Source organism: Delphinus delphis, chromosome 5, assembly GCF_949987515.2.
Source record: "Delphinus delphis chromosome 5, mDelDel1.2, whole genome shotgun sequence".
Taxonomy (NCBI): Eukaryota; Metazoa; Chordata; class Mammalia; order Artiodactyla; family Delphinidae; genus Delphinus; species Delphinus delphis.
In genome coordinates, this window is record NC_082687.1 from 88,106,426 (window position 1) to 88,134,414 (window position 27,989).

General features: G+C 47.0%; 1 protein-coding gene across 1 annotated transcript in view; it reads left to right on the forward strand.

The window, feature by feature from the left end:
* Positions 1 to 5,892: 5,892 nt before the first annotated feature.
* The window catches only part of CCDC149 (coiled-coil domain containing 149), a 98,922-nt gene continuing 76,825 nt past the window's right edge, over positions 5,893 to 27,989 (forward strand). Inside the window, 1 exon segment of the mRNA XM_060012740.1 lies at positions 5,893 to 6,485. Coding sequence (XP_059868723.1) covers positions 6,438 to 6,485 — 48 coding nt within the window. The 5' untranslated portion in view covers positions 5,893 to 6,437.

The window sequence follows — 27,989 nt, forward strand, 5'->3', positions numbered from 1 at the left end:
ACAGCGTTAATAAACGGCAATCGTTGTGTCACATGTGGGCATATAAGGGGCATATATGTGCCTCTCTCCCCAGAGGTAAACTGCTCAGTGAAACAGCAGGGGCATGATAGCTCGTAAATGCCCTTGTTGACGGTCTCTCTTTAGACATCATGTTTACTTGCCATGTTGTGTTCCTGTTAGAGAACAAAGAGAAATTTGCCCTTTGGTGACTGAATGAGGTCAAAGCATTATAAACAGTGTCACCAAGGGCTGACAGTTTCTACCCCGTGGATGTAATCCAAGTGAGCAGATCACTGCCATCCTTGGAAACATTTGCTCAAATACACCCACAAACCATGGCTGTGGGCTGTAGGCAAACGCCTCTGTCTGCCCCCAGACCAGCTCAGCACGGCAGCTCGGGACCTCACAACTGTTTGGATAGTGAAAGGAATCCCTGCTTTGGTGGAAAGCAAGAACCAGTGCCAGTAAACTTTCTCTCTAACGGGAATGAAGGGGCTCTAAAACCATTTGGCCTGGCTTTGTATCTTGGTCTCTTGAATTTCTTGTCTCATTGCAACTGCAAGTTGCAGAGTAAGGTCTGGCTCAGAGAAGCTATTCCTAAGCTGTGAAAAGTTCTCTTGGCTGTCAGGGTCACGGCCAAGCCAGAGAGGCTGCTACCCACTGGGAGAGGCACATCATTAGACAAATGCCATGACCTGGTATGAGGGGGAAAGATAGAAATCAACATCCAGCATTCCGAAGGACAGCCTAATGGACAATAAATATTTGACCAGCTCCATCCATTTGTATGGAATGCCACCTTTTCACCCTCTCTAGCAAATTGTTTTCTTTCTTTCTTTTTTTTCTTTTTCTTTTTTTAACCCCAGGCCCCTGATTCTTCCACAGTACAGGAGGAAAAACACTTGTGTCACTTCACTAGCGAGCTCTGTGCACAGTTGGTCCTAGATAATGTTAATTCTCTTCTTTGTTTTCCTCCCTTTCATTGGAATAAGCCTGCTCATCTCTACTGGGTAAAAATTCTTCCCCCCACCCTGAGACAAAAATCAGATAAGAAGACAGTGTAGGTGATACTATTTTAGACAGTCATTAGCCTTTTTTTTTTTTTTTTTTTTAACTAAGCCTTGCAGAGCGACAGGGTCAGTCCCTCTCTTGGCCTGTAGGAGAGGCCAGTGGCCCCCAAGTCAGACGTTTCTATTTTCAGCTCCCCAAGTCCAGAGAGTGGTAACCTCCACCTGGGTGAAGACCGAGCTGCTAACCCGCCAGCAGCAGGGCCTGCAGCCGCTCTCTGCATTTCCATTTCCATAAATTTACATCAAATTTGTGCTGAATCATAGCCCCCCATGCAGAAGAAATGAAATACATTATCAATAAGTACAACAAATTTGAATAATCTGAGAGCAGACTCACTTTCCCTGTCTCTTTTCCATTTAACTGCTTCCTTGGGCTACAGCTCACTCCACTCCCCCCATGGGCCAGGGTTGGATTTACCCCCATCCACTGCTGTGTCCAATGTTTTCCACTCTTCTCTTGTGGGTTGTTTTTTTTTTAATACATATATACATTCTTTTTTATATTCTTTTCCATTATGGCTCATCCCAGGACATTGAATATAGTTCCCTGTGCTATACAGCAGGACCTTGTTGTCTATCCATTCTATATGCAATAGTTTGCATCTACTAACCCCAAACTCCAGTCCATCCCTCCGCCACCCCCCTTGGCAACCACAAATCTGTTCTCTATGTCTGTGAGTCTCTTTCTGCTTGGTAGGTAGGTTCCTTTGTGCCATATTTCAGATTCCACATAAAAGTGATATCATATGGTATTTGTCTTTCTCTTTCTGACTGACTTCACTTAGTATGATCATCTCTAATTGATTTCTCTAGTTGATTTCTTGGCCTCTTATCCGGAGCGCAAGCCCTGCATCTACCTCTGTCTCTCCTTTTCTTCCTTTTCTTCTCCAGCTCAGGGCCCTTTCCTCCTGACATCTTCCTCCCCCTTGTCGGGACCCTTCCACAGGTAGAGAAAAAAGCTGCCAGTCTGCCTCCGCCGGTCCCCAGCCTCCTGCCCTCAACGCTCCAGTCAATCACGCTCCGCCCCTTCCGGGGATGGCAATTGTGGGTCCACAGGCCATCATCAGCCCCACTCAGTCATTTTGAGCACCTCGGAAGAGATTCAGCAGGGAGTGGAACTTCCTGCCACCCGCTGCTGCCCGGCTGATTGGCAGCTGGCTGGGCTGGGGGGCAGGGTGGGGAGGAGTAGCATGCAACTGATTGTTTGCTGCTGGGCAGGGAGGGCTTGGTGACAGCACAGAGACGGGCCAGGAGTTCAGGGGGCTAAGAGACAGAGAATGCTCTGAGTCAGGAACCCAGCCAGAATCCCCTGTCTGTCTGTCTGTCTGGTGTGTGGCTGCGGGCCCTGGTAGGGAAATGATGGATGAGGCCCTTTGCAGAGTATCCCCAGGTAGGGGAAAAGAAAGGAAGGGAAGAGGCTTACCTTTTACAGAATTGAGGCCAGTGGCCCAGAGGACCTCAGGTCTCAGGGCTCTGCAGGAGGCCTGACTGCAGTGCACACTGGGACCTGCAGTTCCCTGCCCTGGGTTAAAGTCACGAACAAAGGAAGCCATTTAGCAACCCGGTCATAGGGACTCCTGGCAGGACCTGTCAAAACGGCCCTCCCTTGACAAGAGAAAGAATTGAGGATCTTGGCTCATATAGAGCTAATTAATATATACATTAAACACACACACACACACACACACACACACACACACACACACACACACACACCACTATAAACCACAGTCATTAAGAATCATTTTCTTCCCAGGCTCATCAGACTGGGTTTCCTAATTCAGGCAGGAGAAAAGTGACTGGAGAAATGAATGGCCATAAATATTGCCCCAATTGTACATTTCAGAGAAAAGCTGAGCCAAAAATCTCTACTGGAGATTTGCTCAGTTTCCTTTAATGAGAATGCTGACATCCTGGCTTGGGCGGCCAGAATTTGAACTGAAAATGCTGTCTGGAGAAGTTGTATCAAAAGCTTTAGGGCTTTCCCGTGTGTCTGAGGCTGCTGAAACTTAGCCAAAGTTATCTTGCAAGTCGATAGAGAACCCGTAAGGAGAGGCTACGTTTCTAACAATAACTTCAAGCCATCCTTTCTTTCCCAGTCTCTCCAGAGATTTGTTTTGTTTTGTTTTCATCAGTATCTGCTAGTTCAATTTCTTAGATTAAGCTATTTTGGAGTTTCCATATCTAAAACCCTCCCAAACTTTTGAAAGTTTAAAGCATCGCTCAAAAGCACCTAAGCACTTTCTTCTAACTACACGTGCAAATAAATATTGATAGAATTGGCCCTGGGGCTCTGAATATATATATAAGAAAAATTGGGTCCCTAGAGATTTGTCAGAGAGTTAAGGGGATGTGAAAATAGAGGCTGAAAACAATGTTTCAACAGTTAGTGTCAGGGTAGCAAATTTAAGACCAGGGCCCCTGGTTTTAAACTGGTCCCATGCAAATGGACTGTGGGATGGAACATTTAATGTACTGCTTTTATCAGAGGTGAGGACAGTTGATGAGCAGTTTTATTTTTTCCTCTGAAAAATGTAAACCACAATAGTATTAGCTTCGTTTCTGTCAGCCTGGGCTGCTGTTGATGAGGTGTCTAGAGGCCTTCTGGTATAGGTGCCTGAAAGCTTAAACTGCGTTTAATTATTATTATTACTCAATGTCAGGCTACGTAAATGAAAAGAGATAAAAAAGAATCGTTCACAGCTACATTGCCGTGGTTTGTGATTTCATCACATCTCACAAGCTAAGCAGGTTCGACCTGGCACTTGGGGCATGAAACCTCTAAGGGAAACCCAGGCAACTGGAGGTGCCGTTTCAACTTGAGTTGAAAGTTTCTCCACACACTGGGGAGGGTAGAGCCTTGCCGCTCTTTGATTTTCCTCCCCAGTTTTATTTTTAAACACCTTAATAACTGGCTGACTTACTTCAGAGAAGGAAAGCAAGCAGGTGCAAAAAGTCGTCCAGAGAGTTGTCGCAAAGGTACATGATCCCTCTCGTGAAGGTCCCTTGGCTCCCAACAGCTTGCTGATTGTCCTGCGGCCTGAAATACCAGTGAAGGCTCCAAAGCCACAGCAGTACTGAAAGCCTCAGCTAAACATAGTAACTAGAAGGGGCGGGCTGCTGTCCCACCTGAATGCCAGCCGAGAGCAAGGCGCAGACCTCGAGGCAGTGGAAGGCAGATGGACCAAGTTATGCCCACTCTTCCTAAAGTCTATCTCATTGACAGGTTGGAATGAAACCAGATGGTTTGCCAGAGGGCAATATATTGGCAGACAGTACCTTTCTTCTTAGCATGAGACATCGATCAGGCTGTTAGGAACAAGTGTTTGGTGCTGAGTTAACCCTAGACATTCAACTCAGGGATGACCTTCTTTCCACCCTCTTGGATTACAAAGAATGGATTAGGTGGCCCAGCTGGTCAGAATACCAGAAACATTAGCTGTATTCTAGCCCCTTCTTTTTCTCTTGTTCCCTAGAGCACTTGTTTGCAAAACTTTAATGGTAAGCCTTGCAAATCCTCTAGGACAGGGACCGTGGTCTGCAATGCTATTGAATGTGTTCAGGATTTGTACACAATAGGCACTGAATAAAAGTGCTACCTACTAGACTGGCTCCTTCCTGTAGCCCCTGGTCTGCCAGAATCTGCTGTAGAATCTTCTTTAGATGAGGACCCAACAGGTCATGATGCCAGGGCTTCCAGAGGGAGTTCAGGCCATCCAGGCTCCTCATTAGTGGTGTCACCACTTATATCAGTTATCTATTGCTATATAGTAAACCACCCCAAAACTTAGGGCCTTAAAACGACAACAGCGTATTTAGCACGTGCTCTGTAGGTCAGCAAATTGGGCAAGGGTCAGCTGGGTAGTTCTTCTGCTGACCTCAGCTGGACTAATGCAGGCATCTGTGGCCGCTGGGGGTCAGTGGCCTCACTCACATGTGGCAGTTGGCTGGTTGTTGGCCATGAGTCCTTCATCATCCAGCAAGCTCTTCTGGGCTTGTTTCTATGGTGGTGATCAGAGGTTCCTAAGAGCGTAAGCAAGAATAAGCCCTACTGCACAGGTATTTTACAAGCCTCTTTGTGTAGCACACTTGCAAACATCACGTTAGCCAGAGCAAGTCACATGGCTGAGCCTAGAGTCAAAGACAGTGGGTGCGACATGGGAATTATGGACATCATTTTGCAAACAGCCAATAAAACAAGGCCAACAATAGAATGCAATATTTCCAACTCCCAGGGGTAATACTTCATTTTCAGGTTTCCAAGAGGCTGGGAAGTGTCTCGGGGAGCTAGGAGTCCTAGTTGAGTCTCTGTTTCTCCACCTTTGCTCATAAATGGAGGTAACATCCATCCTACAGGATCGATTCAGGATCAACAGGGACTAAAACAAATAGATGTTGGTTGCGATGTGTCCACAACTAAAATGGGTTCACAACTTCTCAACCTACATGCTCATCTCTACAGGCAGCACTTCTGCAAGTATGGAAAGCTCACTACTGGTAGTGGTTCAGGACAGGATTTTAGGTGGCTGGGGAAAACCACCTTGAATAATATTGACTCACGTGTGAAGATTCCCCTGTCCTCTGTAATGTAATTCCCTTTTAGCCCTTCCTCTTAGGAGAAAGTCTCAGTTTGATGCTAATACGTCTTCAACACCTCTCTTGACCCATGTTAAGCATCACACTCAGAGCTTTCGGTCCTATTTAGAATTCATTATCGTTTTATTTTCAATGTTTTTATTTATGACAGGTGATGATTTAAGAAATAGAAATAAACATTAGTAGCTTAAAAAACCATGTTAAATATGTAAGAACATGTGGTTCATTCATCCACAGGTTCAGCAAATATTTGTAGGGTACCTACTGTGTGCCAGGCCCTGTACCCAACATTCATCCGAGAGGGAAGCAACCCTCTGCCCAGGTGGGGCTTACATTCTAATGGTGAGAGCCGTGATAGTGGTCAGGGAATGGCTGGCTTTGGGGATTTACTTCTAGTGGGGGACGCGGAGCCGCCTCCCGCCGGGAGAGCAGTAATCCTGCGGTCAGCAGCTCGGCCGCCACGAGCGCGGGGTCCGGGGGCTGCGCGGGGCCCGGGGGCTTCGTGGCGCTCTCCTAGGCCGGCTCGGCTCCGGCTGCGGCCCGGCACCGACCGCGGCTCCTCCTCCCCTTCCTCCCGCGGAGGCTGACGTTGAGTCAACAGCGCGGGCGGCCGCAGGAGGCGGCGGCGCGGCGGCTCGGAGGCGCCGGGCCCTCTCGGGGCCGCGCGGGGCCCGGGTGGAGGAGGCGACGGCGGCGGCGCGGCGGGAGGAGGAGGGCGCAGAGGAGGAGGGTGGCGTCCATGAGGCCGGCCCGTGCCTGGAGGAGGAGGCCATGAACGGCGACCGGACCGAGAGCGACTGGCAGGGGCTGGTGAGCGAGGTGAGGCCGAGGCGCCGGCCGGGCGGGATGGGCCGGACCGAGCGGTCCCCAGCCCCGAGCCCGCGCCCCCCGGGTGGCCGAGCCGGGCGGGGACTCGCGGGGGACGCGCACCCCGCGGCCTCGGCTGGCTGCTCTCATGCGCCCCTCCAGGTGCGCCGTTCCTCCCGCCCTTTGCGGTCTGCCCGGGCGCCACTTTCTTCCAGGCCAGCTGGTGCCAGCCTTTGGGGAGGGGCCTTCCCTCCGGGCAGGGCTGGGCACTGGATTGGCGAGAGGAGAGCGGGGATCCGGGAGTGGGAGCCAAGCCCCACCTGCCTTCTCGGTTGCCGCTGTTTTGGAGCCAAGCGATTGGACGCCCAGTGCTGAAGCGGAAAGGTGGTGCCAGGGGGAAATCCGGGTTCTGGGGCCACGGCCGGGCCAGGTGGAATCACCTGCAGCGGAGCTTTGTGGGGGAGGGGAGTTCCATAGGGTCCTCCGTAGCCTTCGTTCATTCAGTTATTCAATTAAGTCAACACGTTTACCGTGGGCCTTCTGTGTGTAAGGTGGCGCGCCGTTTATCAAAGGAGTGAAACACTGGTGCAGAAGTCATTCGATTTGTGGAAGCAGAGGATACCGTGCCTCCCCCCCCACCCCCGCCCCCCGGCCCAGCGATTTTGTCAGAAACACCCCTGGGGTCGGCTTTTGGACTCCTATGCTATTCCCTCTTCAGCCCACCCTAAGAATGGTTTGGCCTGGGAGGGGCTGCCTGACTTCTCCAGGTGAGAGAGAGTGCTGGTGTCTCCCCCTCACAGGTAAATTGTTCGTCCTGACTTAACCACCATTTGTGATGGCGTTAGCCACTTACCCAGCTGTGCCGACCACGCCCCGGAAATTCTCCATTCTCTCCCTCCTGAGAACCATCCCCGTCCCCAAGGCCAGCTTGGGCCTCCGTTTTCTTACTTCTATACGCACAATGCAGGGTGTAATGGTTTGCTGGCTTCCTTCCCACGTTGGGTGCTGGAAGGGAAACGTTGTACCGTCTTTCTCCTTTCACCATTTCCTGGGCCTCCAGGTCAGTCTGATAACAGTACTTAATGTCCAGTGTATGCAAAGCGTTGTATTTCTGAAGGGGAATGGGGAATGGACTGTCACAGCTTCTCCCCAAGTTCAGTTTGTTCCCTCTTGATCTGTATGTAATAACTGGACAGTATTATGATATGTTGTCATGCAGCCTGTCCCCATCTCCTCTGTCAGGCTTTATGTTAAGGGACAGATCCTCTGGGGATCTTTTCTCTTGGCTCGTCAAGAATCATACCCAGTGGTCAAGGAGGCTGGAGGTGGTTCTTCATGGAAGCCCAGTGCTGGGCTCTGAAATAGCAGAATGTTCACTACTCCAGCAAATACTTGTAGAATGCCTATTAGGAGTCAGGTACATTGCTCGGTATTTTGGGATACAATGGCCAGGAAGACAGATGACCCCTTCTGCCCTCAAAGAACTCCTGAAGCATATGGTATAGTGTGGAAGGAGAGTCACACCATAAACACTAAGAGAATCCTAAAGGGTGGACTGGGAAGGATGGGAAACCAAAGAAGGAAGTTCTTATTGGCATGGCTGTCCCTGGACCGAGGGTGCCTCTGTCTTGCCCTGACCACACAGTATTGCAGTCTAATGGTCTCCCCACTAGGCTGTGTATTTTATTTGGCTTTGTCCCAGGTGCCTACACGCTGAGCTCCATACGCAGCAGGTGCTCAAAAAATGCTTGTAGAATAAGTCAAGATCTGGATATGGGTCTTTCCGTAGTTGTCCTGCCTATCCCAGCTCTGTATCTCCAGAGTAATGCTGTCTTGCCTTCAGACATTCATTAAAGCTTAGGACGCAGAGGGCACACAGCTCGGGGCTGTGGGATGTGAAAATGAATGCAAGGCGCTTCCCACCTTCATAAGAGCTAACGGCCATTCCTCAAGTCCATCCTTCATATTTAACATTTACACAGCCTCATACTCACAATGGTATAAGGTAGGAATTATTTCTTATCTTACAGATAAGGAAACTGTGGCCCAAACATGCTAAGGAACTCGCTCAGAGCCTCACATCTGGAGGGGGCAGAAGTTGAACCCTGGTGCTTGACTCCAGAGCTTGGGATCATTAGGCCACACTTTGTATCTTTTTTTTTTTTTTTTTTTTTTTTTTTGCGGTACGCGGGCCTCTCACTGTTGTGACCTCTCCCGTTGCGGAGCACAGGCTCCGGACGCGCAGGCTCAGCGGCCATGGCTCACGGGCCCAGCCGCTCTGCAGCATGTGGGATCTTCCCGGACCGGGGCACGAACCCGTGTCCCCTGCATCGGCAGGCGGACTCTCAACCACTGTGCCACCAGGGAAGCCCCACAGTTTGTATCTTAATCACCAGTTCATCTGTGTGTATCTTCCCCTAGACAGCAGATTCTCAAAGGAGGGGTCTATGTCTTATTCATCTTTGAATCCTCAGCAACTGGATCATTGTTGCTCAGAGGACGATTTACAGATCATCAGAGTCATTTTGGGAGCAAAGAGTAAAAAGAGTCACTTGGCATTTGGGGGAAAAAATACAAGTTTCTGGGTCTCTCCTCAAATCCACAGTAGTGCACTGAATTGTGTTCTTCCCCCCATGGATACATCTAAGTCCTAACGTCCCAGTAGCTATAATAAGCCCTTATTTGGAAACAGGGTCTTTGCAGATATAATCAAGCTAAGGAACTCAAAATGAGATCATCCTGGATTTAGGATGGGCCCTAAATCTAATGATTAGTGTTCTTATGAGAAAGTAGAGATAGATTTGAGACACAGAGATACAAGGGAGAAGCCTATGGGGAAGCAGAGACACACAGAGAGGAAGTCCATGTGAAGAGGCAGAAACTGGAGATGGGCAGCGACAGCCAAGGGATGCCAAGGGCTGCCAGCAGCCACCAGAAGCTGGGAGAGGCTTGGAATAGATTCTCCCTCAGAGCCTCCGGAAGGAACCAATCCTGCTGACACCTTGATTTTGGACTTCTGGCCTCCACAACTGTGAGAGAATACATTTCTGTGTTACAGGCTGCCCAGTTTGTAGTGATTTGCTGTGGCAACCACAGGAAACGAATTCCCTTACTTCATGAAAGTGCCTGGGGGTGTAGCCCCAAATCTGCTTTTGTTGCAAAGGGAGCTCACCAGGGGATTCCCCTGCACACTCAAGGTCAGTTGCCTGGGCTTCCGTGGGCGTGGAGAAATCGTGTTGGCCCTAGGCAAGTAGGATTCAAGGAAGAGAATGGTCCGTGGCTAGTGGCGTTTGAAAGTGACTTTGGAAGCCAGTGGAAGGAACTGGGGAAGGCATCACCACACGTGTGACCTGGGTCAAATGGGCTCCAGTCTGTTTCTACAGAAGTCCCCGGTTCTACCTCCCACCCTGGGTCCACACTCCATGGCCCTTCCTGCCCAGAGCCCTGTGCTCTCTTTCAATCAGTTTGCTTCCTCGGCTTGCCTCTAGGAAGCAGTTTTCATTTAAATGATCCTATAGAAATCAGTTTTATTTTCACATTTTTAGCGTAACAAGCTGAAATTACAGCCTTCTCTCAGGTCGTGAAGTAAACATGGCCATGCGTGTAAAAGGGGTGTGGCTTCTGTTCTATTCTGGAAATTAAATGTCTGGGGAGGGGGAAGCATTCCTCTCATCACCACCTGAGGTGATCTTTCAAATCAGGGGGAAATCTTGAAACGCAGTCGTGCAGACAATCCGTAACTTTATTTCTAAGATAAAAATCCTGGTCATCTCTCAGCCTACTGCCCTGTGATAAACCATGACTAATTCAGTTTCACTACTTGAATTTTGGTGAATTAATTAGATAGCAATCGGTCCTGTATTCCGTGAGCATGCTGTATGCAGTGAGTGACTAGGAGGCAGATATAGAAGATGGTTAAGCCTGGGCCTCTGCCCGAAGTAGAGCCGCTGACATTTGCGGAGGGAAGCTGAACAGGCCTGCAGTCTGAGCCTGTGGATAAGGGCGCAGCTTTGGGTCTTGTTTGTTGACTGAGAACTGAGAGTAAGTCTTGGCTGTACTTCTTTCTCGGTGCAAAACCCAACCCAGGCAGGTTCAGCTCAAAGGGAATTTATCAGCTGATATTGTGGGTTGAATTGTGTCCCCGAAAAGATATATTCAAGTCCTAACGTCCTCCCCCCAATACCTGTGACTATGACCCTATTTGGAAACAGAATCTTGCAGATGTTCTCAAGATGAGGTCATTTGAGTGGGTTCCTAATCCAATGACCAGTGTCCTTATAAGAAGAGGGAAATTAGGCTGCAGAGGTGCACGAAGGGAAGACGATGTGAAGACACAGAGGAAGGAAGGCCGGGTGATGACAGAGGCAGAGATTGGAGTTATGCTACCACAAGCCAAGGAAAGCCAAAGATGGCTGGCAGCTACCAGAAGCTAGGAGGAGGCAAGGAAGGGTCTTCCCCTAGAGTCTTATTAGGGATCCTGGCCCTACCGACACTTTGATTTTGAGCCTCTGACCTCCAGGACTATCAGAAATTAATTTCTATTGTTTCAGGCCACCCAGTTTATGCAGTTTGTAACAGCAGCCTCCAGCAAACTAACACAGCTGCCGTGGCTAATCATTCCAAGATGGGGGGGGGGGGGGCACAGCTGGATTCAGTGCTCAAACAGATGCTTTCTCTCCATCTTAGGCTCTGCTTGGGGCCTGACTTCAGTCTCAGCCTCCCACCCTCTCAAGCTCAAGTCCAGAGGGGAAGACAGAAACTCTTTTGCAGGAGACCCCATAGAACCCCAGGAATCACTCCCTTTGCACCCACTTAGATCCCCCACCTGCCCTGGAGGAAGTTACTCAGGAGCCCGGCGACCTGTCTCAGGCCTGCAGTCGTGCACGGGGCCCTGCCCAGGCCACATGGACTGAGAGTGGGTCGGGGGGTGGGAACAATTGCCAGAAGAAGGGGAATGGGTGTTGAGAGAATCACCGTGCCATGCAACTTCTCCGAGCCTCATTTTTCTCATCTTTAAACAGGATCGTAAAGCACCTACTCGTAGGTGCTCTAATTTGAGGATCCAGGGAAATCATGCTCGTTCGTGTTTTGCTGTCTTCCTGGCAAGCAGTAAATGTTCGGCAAACATTAGTACAGTGAGGGTGGAGCTCAGGGCACAAACTCAGGTGTTCACAAACTGAAAACTTTATTTTGCTCTAACACCTTAATTATGATTACAAACTCCCCTTGTAAGGCGGTGGGGGGGAACGTAATCTGGATTGGAATCACACCTCTGCCTGAACTTGTATTTGAGTTCGAGGGGTGGTAAGCAGTACTCAGCCACTGGCAGGGGTGATGGGGTAGGGGGCACACAACTGGTCTGGGCTGTTTTTGTTTAGCCACACTCTCCTCATTTCAGTCTAGCATCTGGTCATTGGTCACTGTCAGTCACTGTTGTGTCTGCCCTTGTTCCCCTCTTCTGGCCCTTTGGTGTCTGTACCAGACCCATGCTACTTTGGGTGAATGAAGAACAAGGTGACCTACTGCTACTTCACTACTCTGGGCATGGGGGGCTTTGCTCCCTTGCCCAAGGTGGGGGAATTCAGTCGTGTTCTGCTGTCTCTGAATCACTCCTGAGCTGAGGGAAACTTTGAGAAACCATGGTGCAATTTTCCGCATAGACACACCACACCACACGAGGCTGGGACTGGGGAATTGGGGATTATTTTTTACTTCCTAAGAAAGAAGCGTATATTTTTTAGGGTAAAGTCTAAGCCACTTAACAAAGATACCTACTCCCAAAATATAGTGGTTTCAGTGAGGTAGATATTTAGGTCTCTTTCGTGTCATAGTGTGGTGGTCCAGGCTGGGAGAGCAGCCCTGCTCCATGAGTCATTTAAGAACCCAGGTTTCTCCCATCTTGTTTCTCTACTGTTTCTTAGGGGATGGTCCTCAACTGTATAGTTAAAGCTAGGTTGTTGCCATGTTCTGTCCCAGTCCATGGAAAGGGGAAGGAGAGAAAGGGGAAGTCCAGGGCAAAGGGCTTTTCTTTAATTAGGGATGACTAGAGAGCTATACGTATCACTTCTCGCATCCCATTTGTCTGAGTGTAGTCACATGGCCACATGTAGCTGCAAGAGAGGCTAGGAAATGTCATCTTAAGCTGGGTATGCCCAACTTAAATTTGGGAGGGTTCTATTAAAAAGTTAGAAAGGTATACAGGACAGGAAAAACACAAACTTATAAAGGGAAAAAAAGGATAAATTGGACTTTATCAAAATAAAAAATGTCTGCTCTTTGAAATACTCTGTTAAAAAAAATGAAAAGACAAGCCACAGATGAGAAATTTTGTGCAGAACACATATCTTATATCCAGAATATACAAAGAACTCTCATAAAACAATAGTAAGAAAACAATCTAATTTTAAAAATGGGCAAAAGAGTTAAATAGACACTGCACTAAAGAAGAGATTCAGATGGTAAATAAGCACATGAACAGATACGCAGCATCGTCAGCCGTAAGGAAAATGTAAGTTAAAGCCACAATAAGATGCCACAACGAATCTGTTAGAACGGAAAACAGACACAGAAAGAAAAAATGGGAAAACCAAGTGCTGATAAGGATGCAGAGTGACTGGAAGTCTCCTGCGTTGCTAGAGGAATAAAAAATGGTACAACCACTTTTGAAAACAGTTTTTCAAGTTCTCATAAAGTCAAACCTACACTAAACCCAACAGCCCAGCAATCCTACTCATAGGTGTTGACCCAAGAGAAATGAAGACACGTGTCCACACAAAATCCTGTATGTGAATGTTTATAGCAGTTTTATTTATAATTGCTGAAAACTGGAAACACAACAGTGTCCACTAACTGGCACGTGGATAAATTGCTGCATCCACATCATAGAATCCTGCTTAGCATTAAGATGGAACAGACTACTGATGCATGCAGAAACATGTCAAGTGAAAGCAGGCAGAGACTCAAATGCACTGACTGTAAGATTCCACTTATATGAAATTCTTGAAAAGCCACAACGGAAAGGACAGAAAAACCAATCAGTGGTTGCCAGAGCCTGGACTGAGTGAACAGATTGACTGCAGGGGAACACGAGGGAGCTTTTTAGAGTGATGGACATAGTCTATGCCTTGATTGAGTTGATGGCTACATGATTGTATAAGTTTGTTAAAATCCATAGATCTGTACACCTCAAAAGGGTGATTTTTTTTCTCTACGTAAATTATACCTCAGTAAACTTAAGTCTTTAAAAAGGGGCGGAATGGATATTGAAGACAGTCATCACTATAGAGAGCTTTACTCTTTACCTCTCTGATTCCCCAACTCATCAGGTTTCCGTCAAAACTAGCCACGGCCCCTACATCTCAGTCCCACTGTCCTTACTCCACTCTCCTGACACCAGGCTGATAAAGTGTTCATTCTTAGACATTCAATGATAACCAGGCTCTCTTTCCTTGCACTCTGTCTGCCTTTTCCTCAAATTTGGAGATCTTTTCTAGTCTTTTGGAGAGTCATGGGGGAGGGAGTTATGGGGAGACTCTTCTTTGCTCTGGTATCTTCTGGTGAAGGACAAGGCCTTCAAAACTGAAAAGCCAGTCACTTTGCTACCAGTGTTCTGCTGAGCACTCTCTTCCTTGGAGAAGGCAAAATGTCTGGCTTTTAAAAGGGAGAGAGAGGGGCTTCCCTGGTGGAGCAGTGGTTAAGAATCCACCCGCCAATGCAGGGGACGCAGGTTCGAGCTCTGGTCCGGGAAGATCCCACATGCCATGGAGCAACTAAGCCTGTGCACCACAACTACTGAGCCTGTGCTCTAGAGCCCGCGAGCCACAACTGCTGAGTCTGCGTGCCACAACTACTGAAGCCCGTGTGCCTAGAGCCCGTGCTCTGCAACAAGAGAAGCCACTGCAATGAGAAGTCTGCACACCGCAATGAAGGGTAGCCCCCGCTCTCTGCAACTAGAGAAAGCCCGCGTGCAGCAACGAAGGCCCAATGCAGCCAAAAATAAAATAAATAAATTTATTTTAAAAATAAATAAATAAATAAAAAATAAAAGGGAGAGGGATATGTGGAGAGTAACAGGGTAGGAGTTATAGGAATTTGAGGCAAGGTAAATAGAGTACCATTTAATATTTCAAAGCATTATTCACATTCATAATACTAAATGAAAAAAATAGTGCAAAATAATGAACAATATATCTTAGATACATATATAGGCAGTTGGTGAAGCTGAAGAAGTGGGGAAAAGCTTCTTAGAAGAAGTAGAACTGGGTCCCTCCGCTTTGGCTGAAGAGAGCGTGGTGGTGGTGACAGGAAGCAGGCCTGAGCACTGGACTGGTGGTTGGCCTTTGAGGAAATGCTCCAGATAAAGCCTGAAACTAGTGGGTTGAGGTATAGCAGAAATGGCGGTTGGATAGCCAGGGTAGACCAGATGGTGAACAACTTCAAAAGCAAGACAGAAGGGTGTACTCTAATGTAGCTGGTAATAGCCTCTGAAAGTTTTTTTAGCTAGAGTGTAAGTTGATGAAAGTACTTGGGAAAGATTCATTTCCACTGAACTCAGTAATCACCGAGCCTTTGTCATTCACAAGGCACTGTGCCAGGCAGCGGGAATATAAAGACAAATTTGGTAGCTCTCCCAGGAGTCAGGGAAAGACAAGTGAAGATGAGCTACCAGTAATCTAGTCTCTTCTCTGTCACCATCAATATTCCCAATTACCTCTATTGCACCTGGGTCATACCACTTATCATATGGTTCTTTGATAAACCCTTGACTTCTCTCTCTCTCCACTGGGCCCAAAAGATCTTGAACTCCTTGAGGGTAGGGACCACATGTTATTAATTTGTGACCTTAACGCTTCACACTGTACCTTGCCCTTTGCAGGTACTCAGTGAGTGTCGAATATGTGAATGCTTGACTATTTGAATAAATGAAGTGATAAGGAGTTATGGCATCAGTGGAGAGAGAGAAAAAGGGATGGCTATGAGACAGATTTTAAAGGAAGACCCATACAGGATTTCATAGCCAATTGGATCGGGAAGATGCAATAGCGTGAGTCCAAGATGACCCTCGAAGTGTGGCTGGAGAGTGGTGGTGATGGGTCTGACAGAGGGTTGGGGGTGACTGAGTCTGGTGAGAAGAGGACAAGTTCTGCTTAGAGCTCCGCATTGTTCAGAGTTTCCTAGGAGCGCTTGAACTCTTGCGAGGCAAGCTTAGTGCTTCCTGGGAACATTTTTGATGAGCAGCTATCTTCATAGTGGCAGGCTAATTTTAGAGTAAGTTTATTAAAATTAGCATGTGGGGGAAAGTGAGCACAACTGCTATTTTTAAGTAATGGGATTCATGTTCTCTCCTGTGCAGGGAAATTCGCATATGTGCTTCTAAAATTGACAATTGCTACTCTTATCATGTTAAAAAAATTAATTTAGTGACTTTCACATTGAATAAAATACATTGGCTGAAGATAAGAAGAGGACTTTGGCTAGTCCCTGAATGAAAATGACCAGAGTGAGCAACGTTTCTTACCCACTGCCTGGTTTTCCACCAATAAAACCATAGCGGGGCTTTGGGTGCCTCCTGGCAGAGGACTTTGCTTAGTTGAGAGTCTGCATCTCTTTCTGGTCCTTCAGGTAAAAGGGCACCGGTGGTAGGGGACACCTGGTCCCCAAGGAACACAAACCTTTGGCAGATTTTTTATTTTGCAGTCTTCTCATCTTCATTTCACTTCTTCTAGGCTACTCTGTTTCCATTACCTTATGGTATTTTTATTGTAATGAACATCTTACATTTGTTCAAAATATCATATCTTCTTCAAGCCAATATACCTTCTATATGACTAGCCTATTAAACTACCTTAAAAAAGATACTTCACCAGGACCTCTTACTCAGAAGCCTTCAGTGGCTCCCCATTACTGGGTATTCAAGGCCTGCCCCAAGCTGGCCTATCTTTCTAGCCTTACGCCTCGTTTTCCCTCATAAATTGGTTGTTCCAGCCAAACTGATCTGTTCCGCATTCTGACTTCTACTTTATTATCCTGACCTCATCTGGGTGGGCCTTCCACTTCTTCCCTGACCACAGCCTTCACCAGTCCTTCAAGATGGAATAGACACCAACATCCTTCATAAAATCATCCATGACCACCCAAGCTTGAAGTGAGCTCTTCCTCCTGTTGCCTTATGTAGTGTAGCTTACAAACCACTCATGTAGAATTTCCATGCTCCCTGAGAAAGGAAAGGACCTTCTCTTTGTGTGGATCTTAACTCCTACACAAATTAGTGAGCTCCTAAGGGGAGGGACCATGACCACCTGTGTTGGGGTAGGAGACAGGAGTTCTAGAATGATGAGGCTTCGCGCTATGACTCAAGAGGTGCAGGACCTGAGTGAGGATACTGAGAGAACATCCCCCAAATGACCTAGTTCTGGCCCATTTGCAGGGCCTCGACTTTGATTTCACATTCTCATTTATGGGAAGAGAATCTTGGACGTGCCTGCCCACCTATAGTTTACTAGTGACAGACACACAGGTGGGGGGTCAGTGATGTCAGGATGGATCCATCACTGTGATAGGTTGGTCGGTTGGCGTAAAAGAAGAATGAGGCACAGCCCGGAGGTATTTCAGTGGGACAGGTGGATAGCAAAGAAGAAGGTCAACTATGTTGTGTTGTGTTGTGTTGTGTTGCACACAACTATGTTGTATGCATAGCCTTGTGCTTTGCAAGGAAGTTCATTTGGATTGGGGGATTGAGGAAGGTTCTTGATGACGGTAGCACTTGGGCCAGGAAGGTTAGGCAGGACTTCTGCAAGTGGAAATGTAAAGGAAAGGTGTTCTAGGCAGAAGGAATGGAGATAGCAAAAGTGCATAGATGGCAAAATACAGGGCTTGTTTGGGAAATCCCAGATGTGTTTCTGTGATTGGAGACACACAGTGGGGCATCAGCTGATGATTGTTAGGCTGACCTTGAATGCCCGGTTAGCTGTCTAGAGAGTGCTGGGGTCCTGAGTGGCCTTCATTCTAGAGGCAACTCAAAGGGCATGACTGTACGCTTTGAACAGGGAGAAGCTGCCTGGGGATGAGGGCTGAGCAGGACCCAGGAGGCCCCCTGTACCTGCACCTGTCCCTCTGTGCCCTTGTCCTCCTCCACTCTCAACCCGCCTGAGCCTGCCTTCCACCCCACGTTTACTCCTGAAAATGCTCTTGCCAAGGCCGCCCAAGACCAGCCTCCTACTTGCCACATACGGCAGTCTTTCTTCAGTCCTCTACCTACTTGACACCTGGCTGTGCAGCCTCTGACGCTCCACTGTTCTCCCCCTACACGCTGGGCTTTGCATCCCTCCACAGGGCTACTGGACGTGTCCCCCAGGCACCTCGCACTCGGCGTGCCCTGAACTGAATTTACCCTCCCCCTGTCTTCAGCCCTTCCCATCTCTCTTCCCTTCTTCTATCCCATAGTGAATGACATCACTGTGGAATCTGCCTTGATTCTTCTTCCCAACTTACCCCACACCCATCTAATTATCTACAAAGACCCATATTTTCTGCTTTGGTACAAGTCCTTAATAAGGGCTCTGTGTCACCTTTCCTACTATGCCACCATGGCCAAGGTTCTCATCCACTCTTCCCAGAATATCTGCATAAAGACCCTCTAAGATCTTCTTTATTCCCTGCAGTTACTTGAGTTGTCATTCCAAGTGCTGAAATGATTTACCACTCCTTTGCCTAAAGCCCCCGATGGCTTTCCAGGGCCCACAGAGTGAAAGCCATTCCTCAGGTGGCCTCCAAGGGCCTGCTCTCTCCTCATCTTCAGTAACTCCTCTGTACCCCTTATGCTACCGCCTCCCTCACGCTCTATAGAATTCCTGTTACCAGATCATTCCGTACCCTGAGACATCTCTAAGCCTTTGCTTGTGTCCAAAGATGATCTCCTACTCACACTTCACAGCCCAGCTCAGATGTCATAGCCTCCACTTGGGTTTCCTACCTTTTGTGGGTCTCAAGAGATCGGGACGTGGATGGTATATTTCAGTTGGGAAGCCAGCGTGGGGCCTTGTGAGCAGGTATGGCAACTGGGGTTCCTGAGGATGAGGGGCCTTCAGAGGGGTGGGAGGTCACCAGTGTCTAGCACAGTGCCTGGCACATGATCCTTGGCAGGCACTCGTGGAAGAAAGGAAGGGAAGGAGGGGAGGAATGAAGAGAAGGAAACAAGGAAGGAAAAACGGTTCACCTCGTCATTTTCAACATTCTCTTTGAAGCCAGCCCTACTCACCTGCCAGTGTGCCCCACTTCCAACGTCTCCCTGGGCTGACCATGGCTGTGAAGGAGCATGAGTGTCCACATGGCCTGGCAGATGCCTGGTGTCCCGGGCAGCTTCCGGGTGTCCCGGGCAGCTTCCTTTCTCAGGCAGCAGTGGGTTATGTAAGTCATCAAGCCCCACCACTACATAGCTACACGGTCTTGGCCAAATCACCTTACTTGTCCAGACCTCAGTTTCTCTGGACTTTGTACAATGAAGAAAACAATACCTGCCTTGTGTCTCTCATCTAAGATGAGAATAAAGTGAGATGATGTACGTGAAAGTGTGTTTTAAAGTCCCCCACCCTCTACAGCTGAGGGGGTGGTCCTGTCCTTGCCTAGGCTTTAGGAAGAGGCTTCCCAGGGCTTCAGGGATGGTTCAGCCCAGGGAGGTGATGTGTCAGCTGCCGCTGTCAACATGATGCCATTGAAAATTCATATTGATGAAGTGCAGATTGACGTACCTGCTTGCTCTGCCGTCTGTAGACCCCACGACCAAGGAGATATTGGAGGTGGCAGCGATGGGACTCCCTTTTATTTAAGCCAGTTCCAATTTGCTTTTTAATTTGCTCCAGACTGGTGAATGCTGTCAGGGTCAATCTGTAACCTTTTCTGCTTTCCCAACAGTCTCCAGCTTTGCCAGACCTTCTAATGTGTTTGCAGACTGCTCGATCAATTCCTGGGCGACTTCCATCCCATGGCCTCTTCTGCGCTCACCTTGTTCACCTTGTGACTTTGCACCCTTCTCACTCTCCCTCAGTCCAGTCTCCTGCTGACCACTTTACCTTCCTCATTTGTTGGGGTTTTGAATAAGCCTCGTATTCAGCCGATTTCGGTGCCCGAGACGCAGCACTTGCTCACAAAGAGCCAGCAGTCAGCTCCCCACCCTGGATTCTTGCAGGTGCCTCCTCATCAGCCTCCCTGCCTCCTGCATCTCTTTCTGCCTTTCCTTCCAGTCCATCCCTGCCTGGTCAAGGGTCTGGAAGCAGGACCGTGATCCTGACCTTCCTCGCTCAAAGCCCTCCACGGCCCTATTGGCTCTGCCTTTGGCTCGGACTCCACTGTCATTTAAGGCCTTTCTTACTTTCATCCAAACCAAACATTCCAGCCTTATTTTGCGTTTCTCCTTTTCACATGTCCCGTATTCCTGGCAAACAGAACCACTTTGGGGGTCTTTGCTGGAAGCCTGTGTTTCCATGTACCTGGCCTTTGCTCAGGCTGTGCCCTCTGCCAGGAACTCTTGTTCTCTCACTTCTCCTCACCCTTCTTTCAAGGTTTCGTCATGACCACCTTGACCCCCAACGGAAAGGTCTCCTGCCTTCTGCAATCCCAAGCGTCTAGACACACCTCTGTGACCAGCGTCTGCCGGGTTGCCTCACATTGGAATTATTTATGTACGTCTTGCCTCCAGCCTGGAGTTACTCAACGCAGGATGGGTACATTCATTTTTTAAATTTCCCACTGCGCCCAGAACAATGTGCTGCATGTAATGAACAAACGTAAAAGAGACGACAACCCCACTGGATTCTCAGCTAATACTTGAATTGAAAAACTGCTGAATTAAAACAAGGACATCTTTTTTTTTTTTTTTTTTTTGGTCAGAACAATATTCTTATCTCTTTTTCTCCCCCCAAGTCCCCTTATCTCCATTTGATCTTACAGGCCTTCTGACTCTCAAAATACAGATTGTGATCTTTTAAAGGTAGTTAAGTCAAATCTCCTTTTAATAAGCTCTAAGGGATTTATGAATTTACTAGAAGTCAAGTCCCTCCCACTCTCCCTCCCACCTTCCCTTCTTTTCCTTCCTTTCTTTCAAACTAGAATTTTATACTATCAGATATATTGCTTGAAAAGAGTCAGGCAGAAGCTGCGGGTGGGAAATCATTTGGTTATAAAGAGCTACTTTCTGTATTGGACTCTGACCTGTACTATAGTGTGTCTGAACAGATGCCAGCCTTTAACTCTGCTCTGGACTAGAATTTAAGTTTGTTCCAAGGTTATTTGCCACCCACGGTTGACTCTCATGCAAAGAAAGTGTGCGATTATTTTTTTTTTTTGGTCCCTATGGCCATCTTCTCATCATGAGCTGTAACAAATAAAAATAATTCCTTACACTTGCCTTCCCTCCACTGATATTTAAGAGAATTAACTATGTCCCAGGCACTTTGCTAAAAGTTGGGGTACAAAATGCAACACGATGTTGTCACCCTCCTCTGTATTCCTTAATCAATGTCTTATAACTACTTTACCAGTTAGCATGAGCAGGGGGTAGGGTCTTTATAGATGAAGAGATGGAAATTCAGAGTGTTTACGAAATATTCAGAAATTCAGAGTCCTTTTTTATGGTCACTCAAAAAGAAGCAAGTGTGTGGAGCTAGGCTTTTAAACTTGAAGGTTAGAAGGTTTTCCCTCTGGGAGCCTTGGGTTCAGACCCTCTGTACACTCACGTCAACTGACCTAGCTCTAAACCTAAAAACCTGAGCTGAAAAAGAGGCTTTTTGGGTCTGGTTCCAGACTCCTGCCATGACTTCAATTTCAGTTGGAAGTTGAGCAAAAGTGGTGTCAGGAGACCTGCAGTCGTAACCACATCCCGAAGGACGGGCAGGACACCACCTCTGTGCTGTGGGTGGAAGGCAGGTGTGCCAGGTGACCCAGCCCTGTCCAAGCACTGGCTCCGTGGAAGTGAGGGGCTCCAGCCTTCCACCCCTGCCTGTTCACCCCCATCACAGAGTGTCCTCATCGCAGCAGCGAGTCCCTGCCCTTGATGGCCTGAATCTGTGAACGAGGAAAGGTTGGGGAAGAAAACTGAGTGGCTGAAGGTATTATTGATGCCTAGAGATGATAAAACCTTGAGTCGTGGTGGATGTAACTTGAAATATCCAAGTAATCTTGAGTTCACTGCACCCCTCCACGCCAGATTTGGAAAATATAGATATGTGCTATGGGGGCTCACCATTTGTCAGGGATCCAGGAACCTTCTGTCTCTCTACTCTATCACTCCATTCCAAGAGTGAGTACTGCCTATGTTTTCTTCTAGAAGTGTTGTGGTTTCAGGTCTTATACTTAAGTCTTTAATCCATTTTGAATTTATTTTGCATATGGTGAGAGGAAGTAGTCCAGTTTGATTCTTTTGCATGTAGTTGTCCAGTTTCCCCAACACCATTTATTGAACAGGCTGTCTTTTCTCCATTGTAAATTCTTGCCTCCTTTATTATAGATTAACTGTCCATATAAGTGTGGGTTCATTTCTGAGCTGTCTGTTCTGTTCCATTGACCTATGTGTCTGTTTTTGTGCCAGTACCATATAGTTTTGATGATGTAGCTTTGTACTATAGTTTGAAATCACCTTTGTTCTTTCTCAAGATTGTTTTGGCTATTCAGGGTCTTTTGTGTTTCCATACAAATTTTAGAATTGTCTTAGTTCTGTGAAAAATGCCATTAGTATTTTGGTAGGGCTTACATTGAATCTGTAGATTGCTTTGGGTAGTATAGTCATTTTAACAGTGTTAATTCTTCCAATCCATGAACATAGTCTATCTTTCCATCCATTTGTGTTGTCTTCAATTTCTTTCATCAGTGTCTTACAGGTTTCCAAGTACAGGTTTTTTTTACCTCCTTATTTAGATTTATTCCCAGCTATTTTATTAGTTTTGATGGGATTGCAAATGGGATTGCTTTATTAATTTCCTTCTGAAATTTCCTCAATATCAGTTGTTTGGCATATCAGTATATTATTTAGGATTAATTTTAATGTAATAGAAATAACAGTGGTTTAAATAAGATAGAATTATCTGTATTTCTCACTCACATTGTTGAAGGTCAGAGGGAACAAAAAGTGCCCACTGAATTGAGAAGGCATCTGGAGACCAAAAAAAAAAAATGAGGCAAACAGCTCCATACAGTCAATGGATCAGTTTATTATAGGGTAATTTACTCACAGGGTGGGATGAGTTAGGGGACAAGGATCTGGAAGCATTCACAGCTGCACCTGCACTGCGTAGGGGCCATGGGGACAGTTTTATAGTTAAAGGGGTATTGGGTTAGGTGCTGGGAAACAGGACGTGCATTTCTAAGTCAAGATTCATGAATGAGTAACTAGTCTCGTGGGCACAAGGAATACGTCAGTGAAGGTTTTCATCATTGTTTGGGGACTAACAGAGCATAGAGGCCACCTGGTCCTAATGATTATTAAACAATATCTATTAACTATCAATACAAAGCCCTTGATGACAAAGAAGTGACTTACTGCACAGTACAGTCCTGGTAGGGTCAGCAAAAGGGCAGGAGAAACTTTAAGGGCCCAAGATTGCCTCAGTTATGCTAACAGCCATACACACACATGTACAATAAATTTGGAGGTAGACAGTTTGGGCTGATATGGCAGCTCAATGTTTGTCAAGGATCCAGGCACCTTCCATTTCTCTGCTCTACTGCTCCATTCCAAGAGTGAGGTTTTCTATCTTGTGGACCATATATTTCAGGATAAGGAAGACATGCAAGGGTGTACCTCTCCCCTTAAGGCAGCAGTCCCCAACGTTTTTTGGCACCAGGGACTGGTTTCGTGGAAGACAGTTTTTCCACGGACAGGGTTGGGGGGAGGATGGGTAGCAGCAGATGAAGCTTCGCTTGCTCGCCCACCACTCACCTCCTGCTCTGCAGTCCGGTTCCTAACAGGTGCGGACCGGTACAGGGGTTGGGGACCCCTCCCTTAAGGAAACTTCCCAGAAGTCCCAAAGGTCACTTCTGCTTCCATCTTACTGACCAGCACTTTATATGTATATAGGGGATCATAGTAGTACCTACCTTGTAGGGTCTCATGGTGAGGACGAATGAGCTAATGTGTGTAAAGTGCCTGGTGCACCGTCACTGATAGAGGAGGGTCTGCCCTCTGTGTTTGACTGACGCTTCCATGGTCATATCTGGGTCTCCAGATCAGGGTCTTCCTCAGCATATCCACTGTCCTCCATATACTTTTAGGTCTCTCTGCCTCTGAAATGTCATCGCCTTTTGGAGCGGTCAGCCCGATCATATATTTAGCAATTAGCAATTTGTTGCTGCTGTCTGTGGTGATGCTGTGATTATCACTGAATTTTCTTTAGTGAAAGAGAAATGCCCAAACTTGGATATTACCTGCATCAGTGATGTCTGTGCATCCTTCTCCAAGGAATATTTTGAGTGTCAGGTCTTAATTCTGTACTAGGAGAAGAGTAATCACTTTATTGTCATTTAAATGCTATCCTGAGGAACGATGATGACAGAGGTAGTGGTGTTGGTGGACCAACTGACTGTCAAGGAAAGCAAGTACAATTATACCCAATACTGCCTTGTGGTCCATTGGTGATTTGTAGCTAGTGAGGATTTTGCCATCTTCCCTGAAAGCCATAATTAACTCAGGTCGCCCACGGGAGCCTTTCACTAACATAATCAACTCATTTGCACAGTTATCAGCCAGAGAAACAGACCTGGACAGAGTCCCCGCCTTAAGAAGCATTTACAATTTAGTCTGGTCTCTGAGATCTCTGGTGATTCGACTCACCAGGATCGCACACCCATCCGTGTTCCAGAATGAAGCCCCACCTCACTTTTTGCTGTGGGGCTGAGTTCTGAGCTGACAGTTCTTGGGGAGGAAAATTTCTCACTAATCAGTACTGCCTGGAGTTGGTGGAAAGGAAGTAAGAACAACAAAGATGAAGTTACTTTGAAGGAGCAAATTAATGGCTTTCAGAAAAATGTGAGCAAGGTGTAGAGAGGGGAAAAAACAGCTCCGAGACACATGCTTCAGCTGGGGACACCTTCATCCTGTAGGCGGAAATTTGGGCCCAAGTGGCCCTTTAGCAATGACTCCACGGTTCTCATCCAGAAAGAACTGCTGGGGGAGCTTAATGAACACGACTGGTTGAAATCTTGGCAGATGGTGGTAAGAGCTCTATTTACTTGGATAATTAAAATGGTGACGGATTTGCATGGCTGATTTCAAGATCTCTAGTTTGCAGATGACTGCCTTCTGGGGCAGACGGGGATGGAACACCTCCTTGCTTTAGAGCATCTGCACCTGACTCAAGTATCAGAGAGAAGGGAGCCAGGGAATAGTCCCACAGAACGCACCATCTTGAGCTGACTCTTCATCTTGAGTACTCTGGCCCTCTTATGGAACTATTCATCCCAGCAGGGAGCTAATATTTTTCAGAGAGGCAAGGTCTGCTGACAAACTTAGGAGTGGAGATTGTTTTCTTTCTTTGAATAGGGCAGACACAGTTCTCTTGATTCTTTTGATACTGTGATAATAAGATTGATGCCCTTAGACTTTATTGAGTGCTTTTTTTTTCTTTTTAACATGCATTGCCTTATAAAATCCTTAGAGTGTTCTGTAAGAGAGGCAGTGCACTGCAACAGAAAGGACATGGGGCAGACTTGTGTTCAAATCCCACCTTTGTCACTTACAGGCTGCACGCCTTTTTTTTTACCCTCTTAGAGCCTCAGATTCTGTATGTGTAAAAGAAGGTAATGACATCTACCTTTTGGAGTTGTGATAAGGATTAATGATTTATATATGTGAAATGATGACTCATCTTTGGGCACTGAGTAGCTTCCATAAATGATGGTGGTTATTGATCTCATCATTTATAAAAGAGGAAACTGAAGCGCAGAGTGGGTGCGGGGCTTCCCATGGCCCAGTGGTAGGTGATGGCAGTGAAACCCACATTTCAGTTCTAAATCCCACGTGCCACATTGTTTCTATTAATGGCTCCTTTGTCTGTATCTCCCGAATTCCCTCTTATTAAAGGATGGTCCAGGAATCAATTCTGGTTCTGCAAATGCCCCCAGTTAGTCCTCTCAGCACCTCATATATAAAGTGAAGACATGGCCACAGGCCCCTCTGCTCCTGGTGTTTCGGGGCAGAGCTGAGAGGTTAAGAGCTGATAGATACACAAGGCGGCGCCTTATTGGGGAATGTTAGGGTTTTTTATGATTTCTTTTTTGAGACAAGGGGAAGGAGAGCCACAGCATTTTTACAGTTTTGACAGGCAGTTTGACCGAAGTGTTGTCCATGCTTTGCTGGCTTTTTGCTGCCACCCAGCCCACAGGGGGAGCCTTCTGCAACTGAATCGAATTATTATCATATAATGACGTAACCAGCGAATCTATCATTACATTCCATATGTGACTGTTATATGTTATAATGGGTCATTGCATATGTGGGAGTTGGTGACGTGGGCTGTCACCTTCATGCAGCATATCCCAGGCTCTTGGCAACCTGGATGGAAAAGGGAGAGCCTCAGATGCACAGGTAGTTTTTGTGCTCTATCCTGAACACCCAGTCTCTGAAACGAACCAGAGTTGCACGCTCCACCCTCAGCATCTCGGCCCAAGGCAAGGTCGGATCAGCCTAGCACAGGGGAGAGAGCAAATTCACTCCAGGCAAGGGATGATTTTTAAAAACATATGCTCTCTTCAGCAAATGGGAAGGGGTTTCCTAGCCCACGTACAGCCAACTATAAGGAAACCCAATCTTCTTCCCTTGCTTTTTTCTCATCTTTATCGGCCTGAAAAGAATAAGAATACACTCTTTGGAGAGTGAGAAGATGGGTAGAGGGAGGAAAGGAGAAATAACAGGAGTGAAAGGATTGAAATAGATATTCAGGCAAACCTTCTTACTCAAAACTGCAGTTAACCAAGACTGTCAGTGAATTTCACATACCCCCCAGCTACAGTGGTTCACATTATAAACTCTTCCAATTACCTGAAATCTCACTTAACTTAAATTTCAGCACATCCCCTGGGGCGTTCAAATAATCAAAGTTTGCCTGTGGAAAGTAATACCAGAGAGGGGAAACTGCCGTGGTGACTCTGAGAAAGGTAAATCATAAAAAAAAAAAAAAGAAAAAAAGTCTTCTTAGAGAAGAGCATTAGAATCATTAGGTTACAAACTTGAAATTGCTGAAATGTTATCTAAAAATCACAGAAGCGAATGCAGATTTAGAAGAAGGCTGTGGACTACTCAGGGAGCTGTACAATTGGAGACAGGAGATAGGCATGGACAGGAAAGACTCACACGAAGGCACCAGCGGGTTAGCGGTGCGTGGCTGGGATCGCCGCAGCTGGAGGACTTCAGCCAAGTGGACATCAGCGTATGGTGGGCCCCAAATGGCATGTACGCTGTAGATGCCCAAACTTGGTCTGGTGGAGTTATAAGTATACACACGTGTTATCTGCAGGTCACAGTCCTATATTCTATCTAGAGCAGTGATTCTGCAAGACTTCGAACAATAAAGGTGGTGAATGGAGTATATGCCCAGATGATGTAGGGAAGTGCTCATTTGAAGTGATAAAAATGAGGTTAAATACAAACACCATTTTGCTAATTCTATAGGAGCTATCCTGTGCCCTCTCCATACACATCGAGTTTATATAAAACTGGACGTTTTTCCCCCAAACATGGTGCTAAAATGGAATTTAGAGATTTAAGCTTAATAAAAATTGGTGGCTATCTTGCTAAAAATATATATTATAAATATCTATAAATAAATTTATAGATAATATGTATATAAATATTTTTCAGCTTCATGGAAACTGAAATTCATTTATTTCTCAGATATTGTGTGGGTATTCACTCTGGGTCAGGAGCTGTGCTTGGCTTTGGAGATGCAAAGGTGAATGAGTTGGCTGCAAAGAGACCTCAGTCTGTGGGGAGGCAGGTGGGTGGGCAGGTGACAGTGATGCAGCGTGTGATACTCTAATCAAGGTGTACCCAGAATGCCGTGTGGCCGCCAGCTCTTACTCTGCCTGGGAATGGCAGAGGGCTTCCCAGTCAGGGGCTTGTGAGCTGGGTCCAGGAGCTGACAAGAAAAGAGAGAGGTTAGGGAGAGCGAGTTTGGGGTAGCAGTAAGTGGGCCTTGATAGAACCATAGTGGGCAGGAAAAGTCAGGGAATTGGATTTCAGCCAGACATTGAAGGGCTTTTGTTTGCCTCTCTCCTTAATGGAGATGTTTTTAAAGAAGAGTGGCAGGTCCCAGTTATGGTTTTCAAAGGGACTGGTACCTGGACTAGACAGGTAGGCAGACAAATGATGGTTCCAGCTAGCGATCACTGAGCAGCACAGAGTAGGGGTTCCAGGAATGGAGGGAGTAGCTTTTTGAGGTTGGAGCAGGTCTGTTGATTGTTGAATACTGTTTACCTAGCGCTACTTAGTGGATGGGGGAGGAGGTATCCCTGAATGGGGGAGAGAGGGTAGGG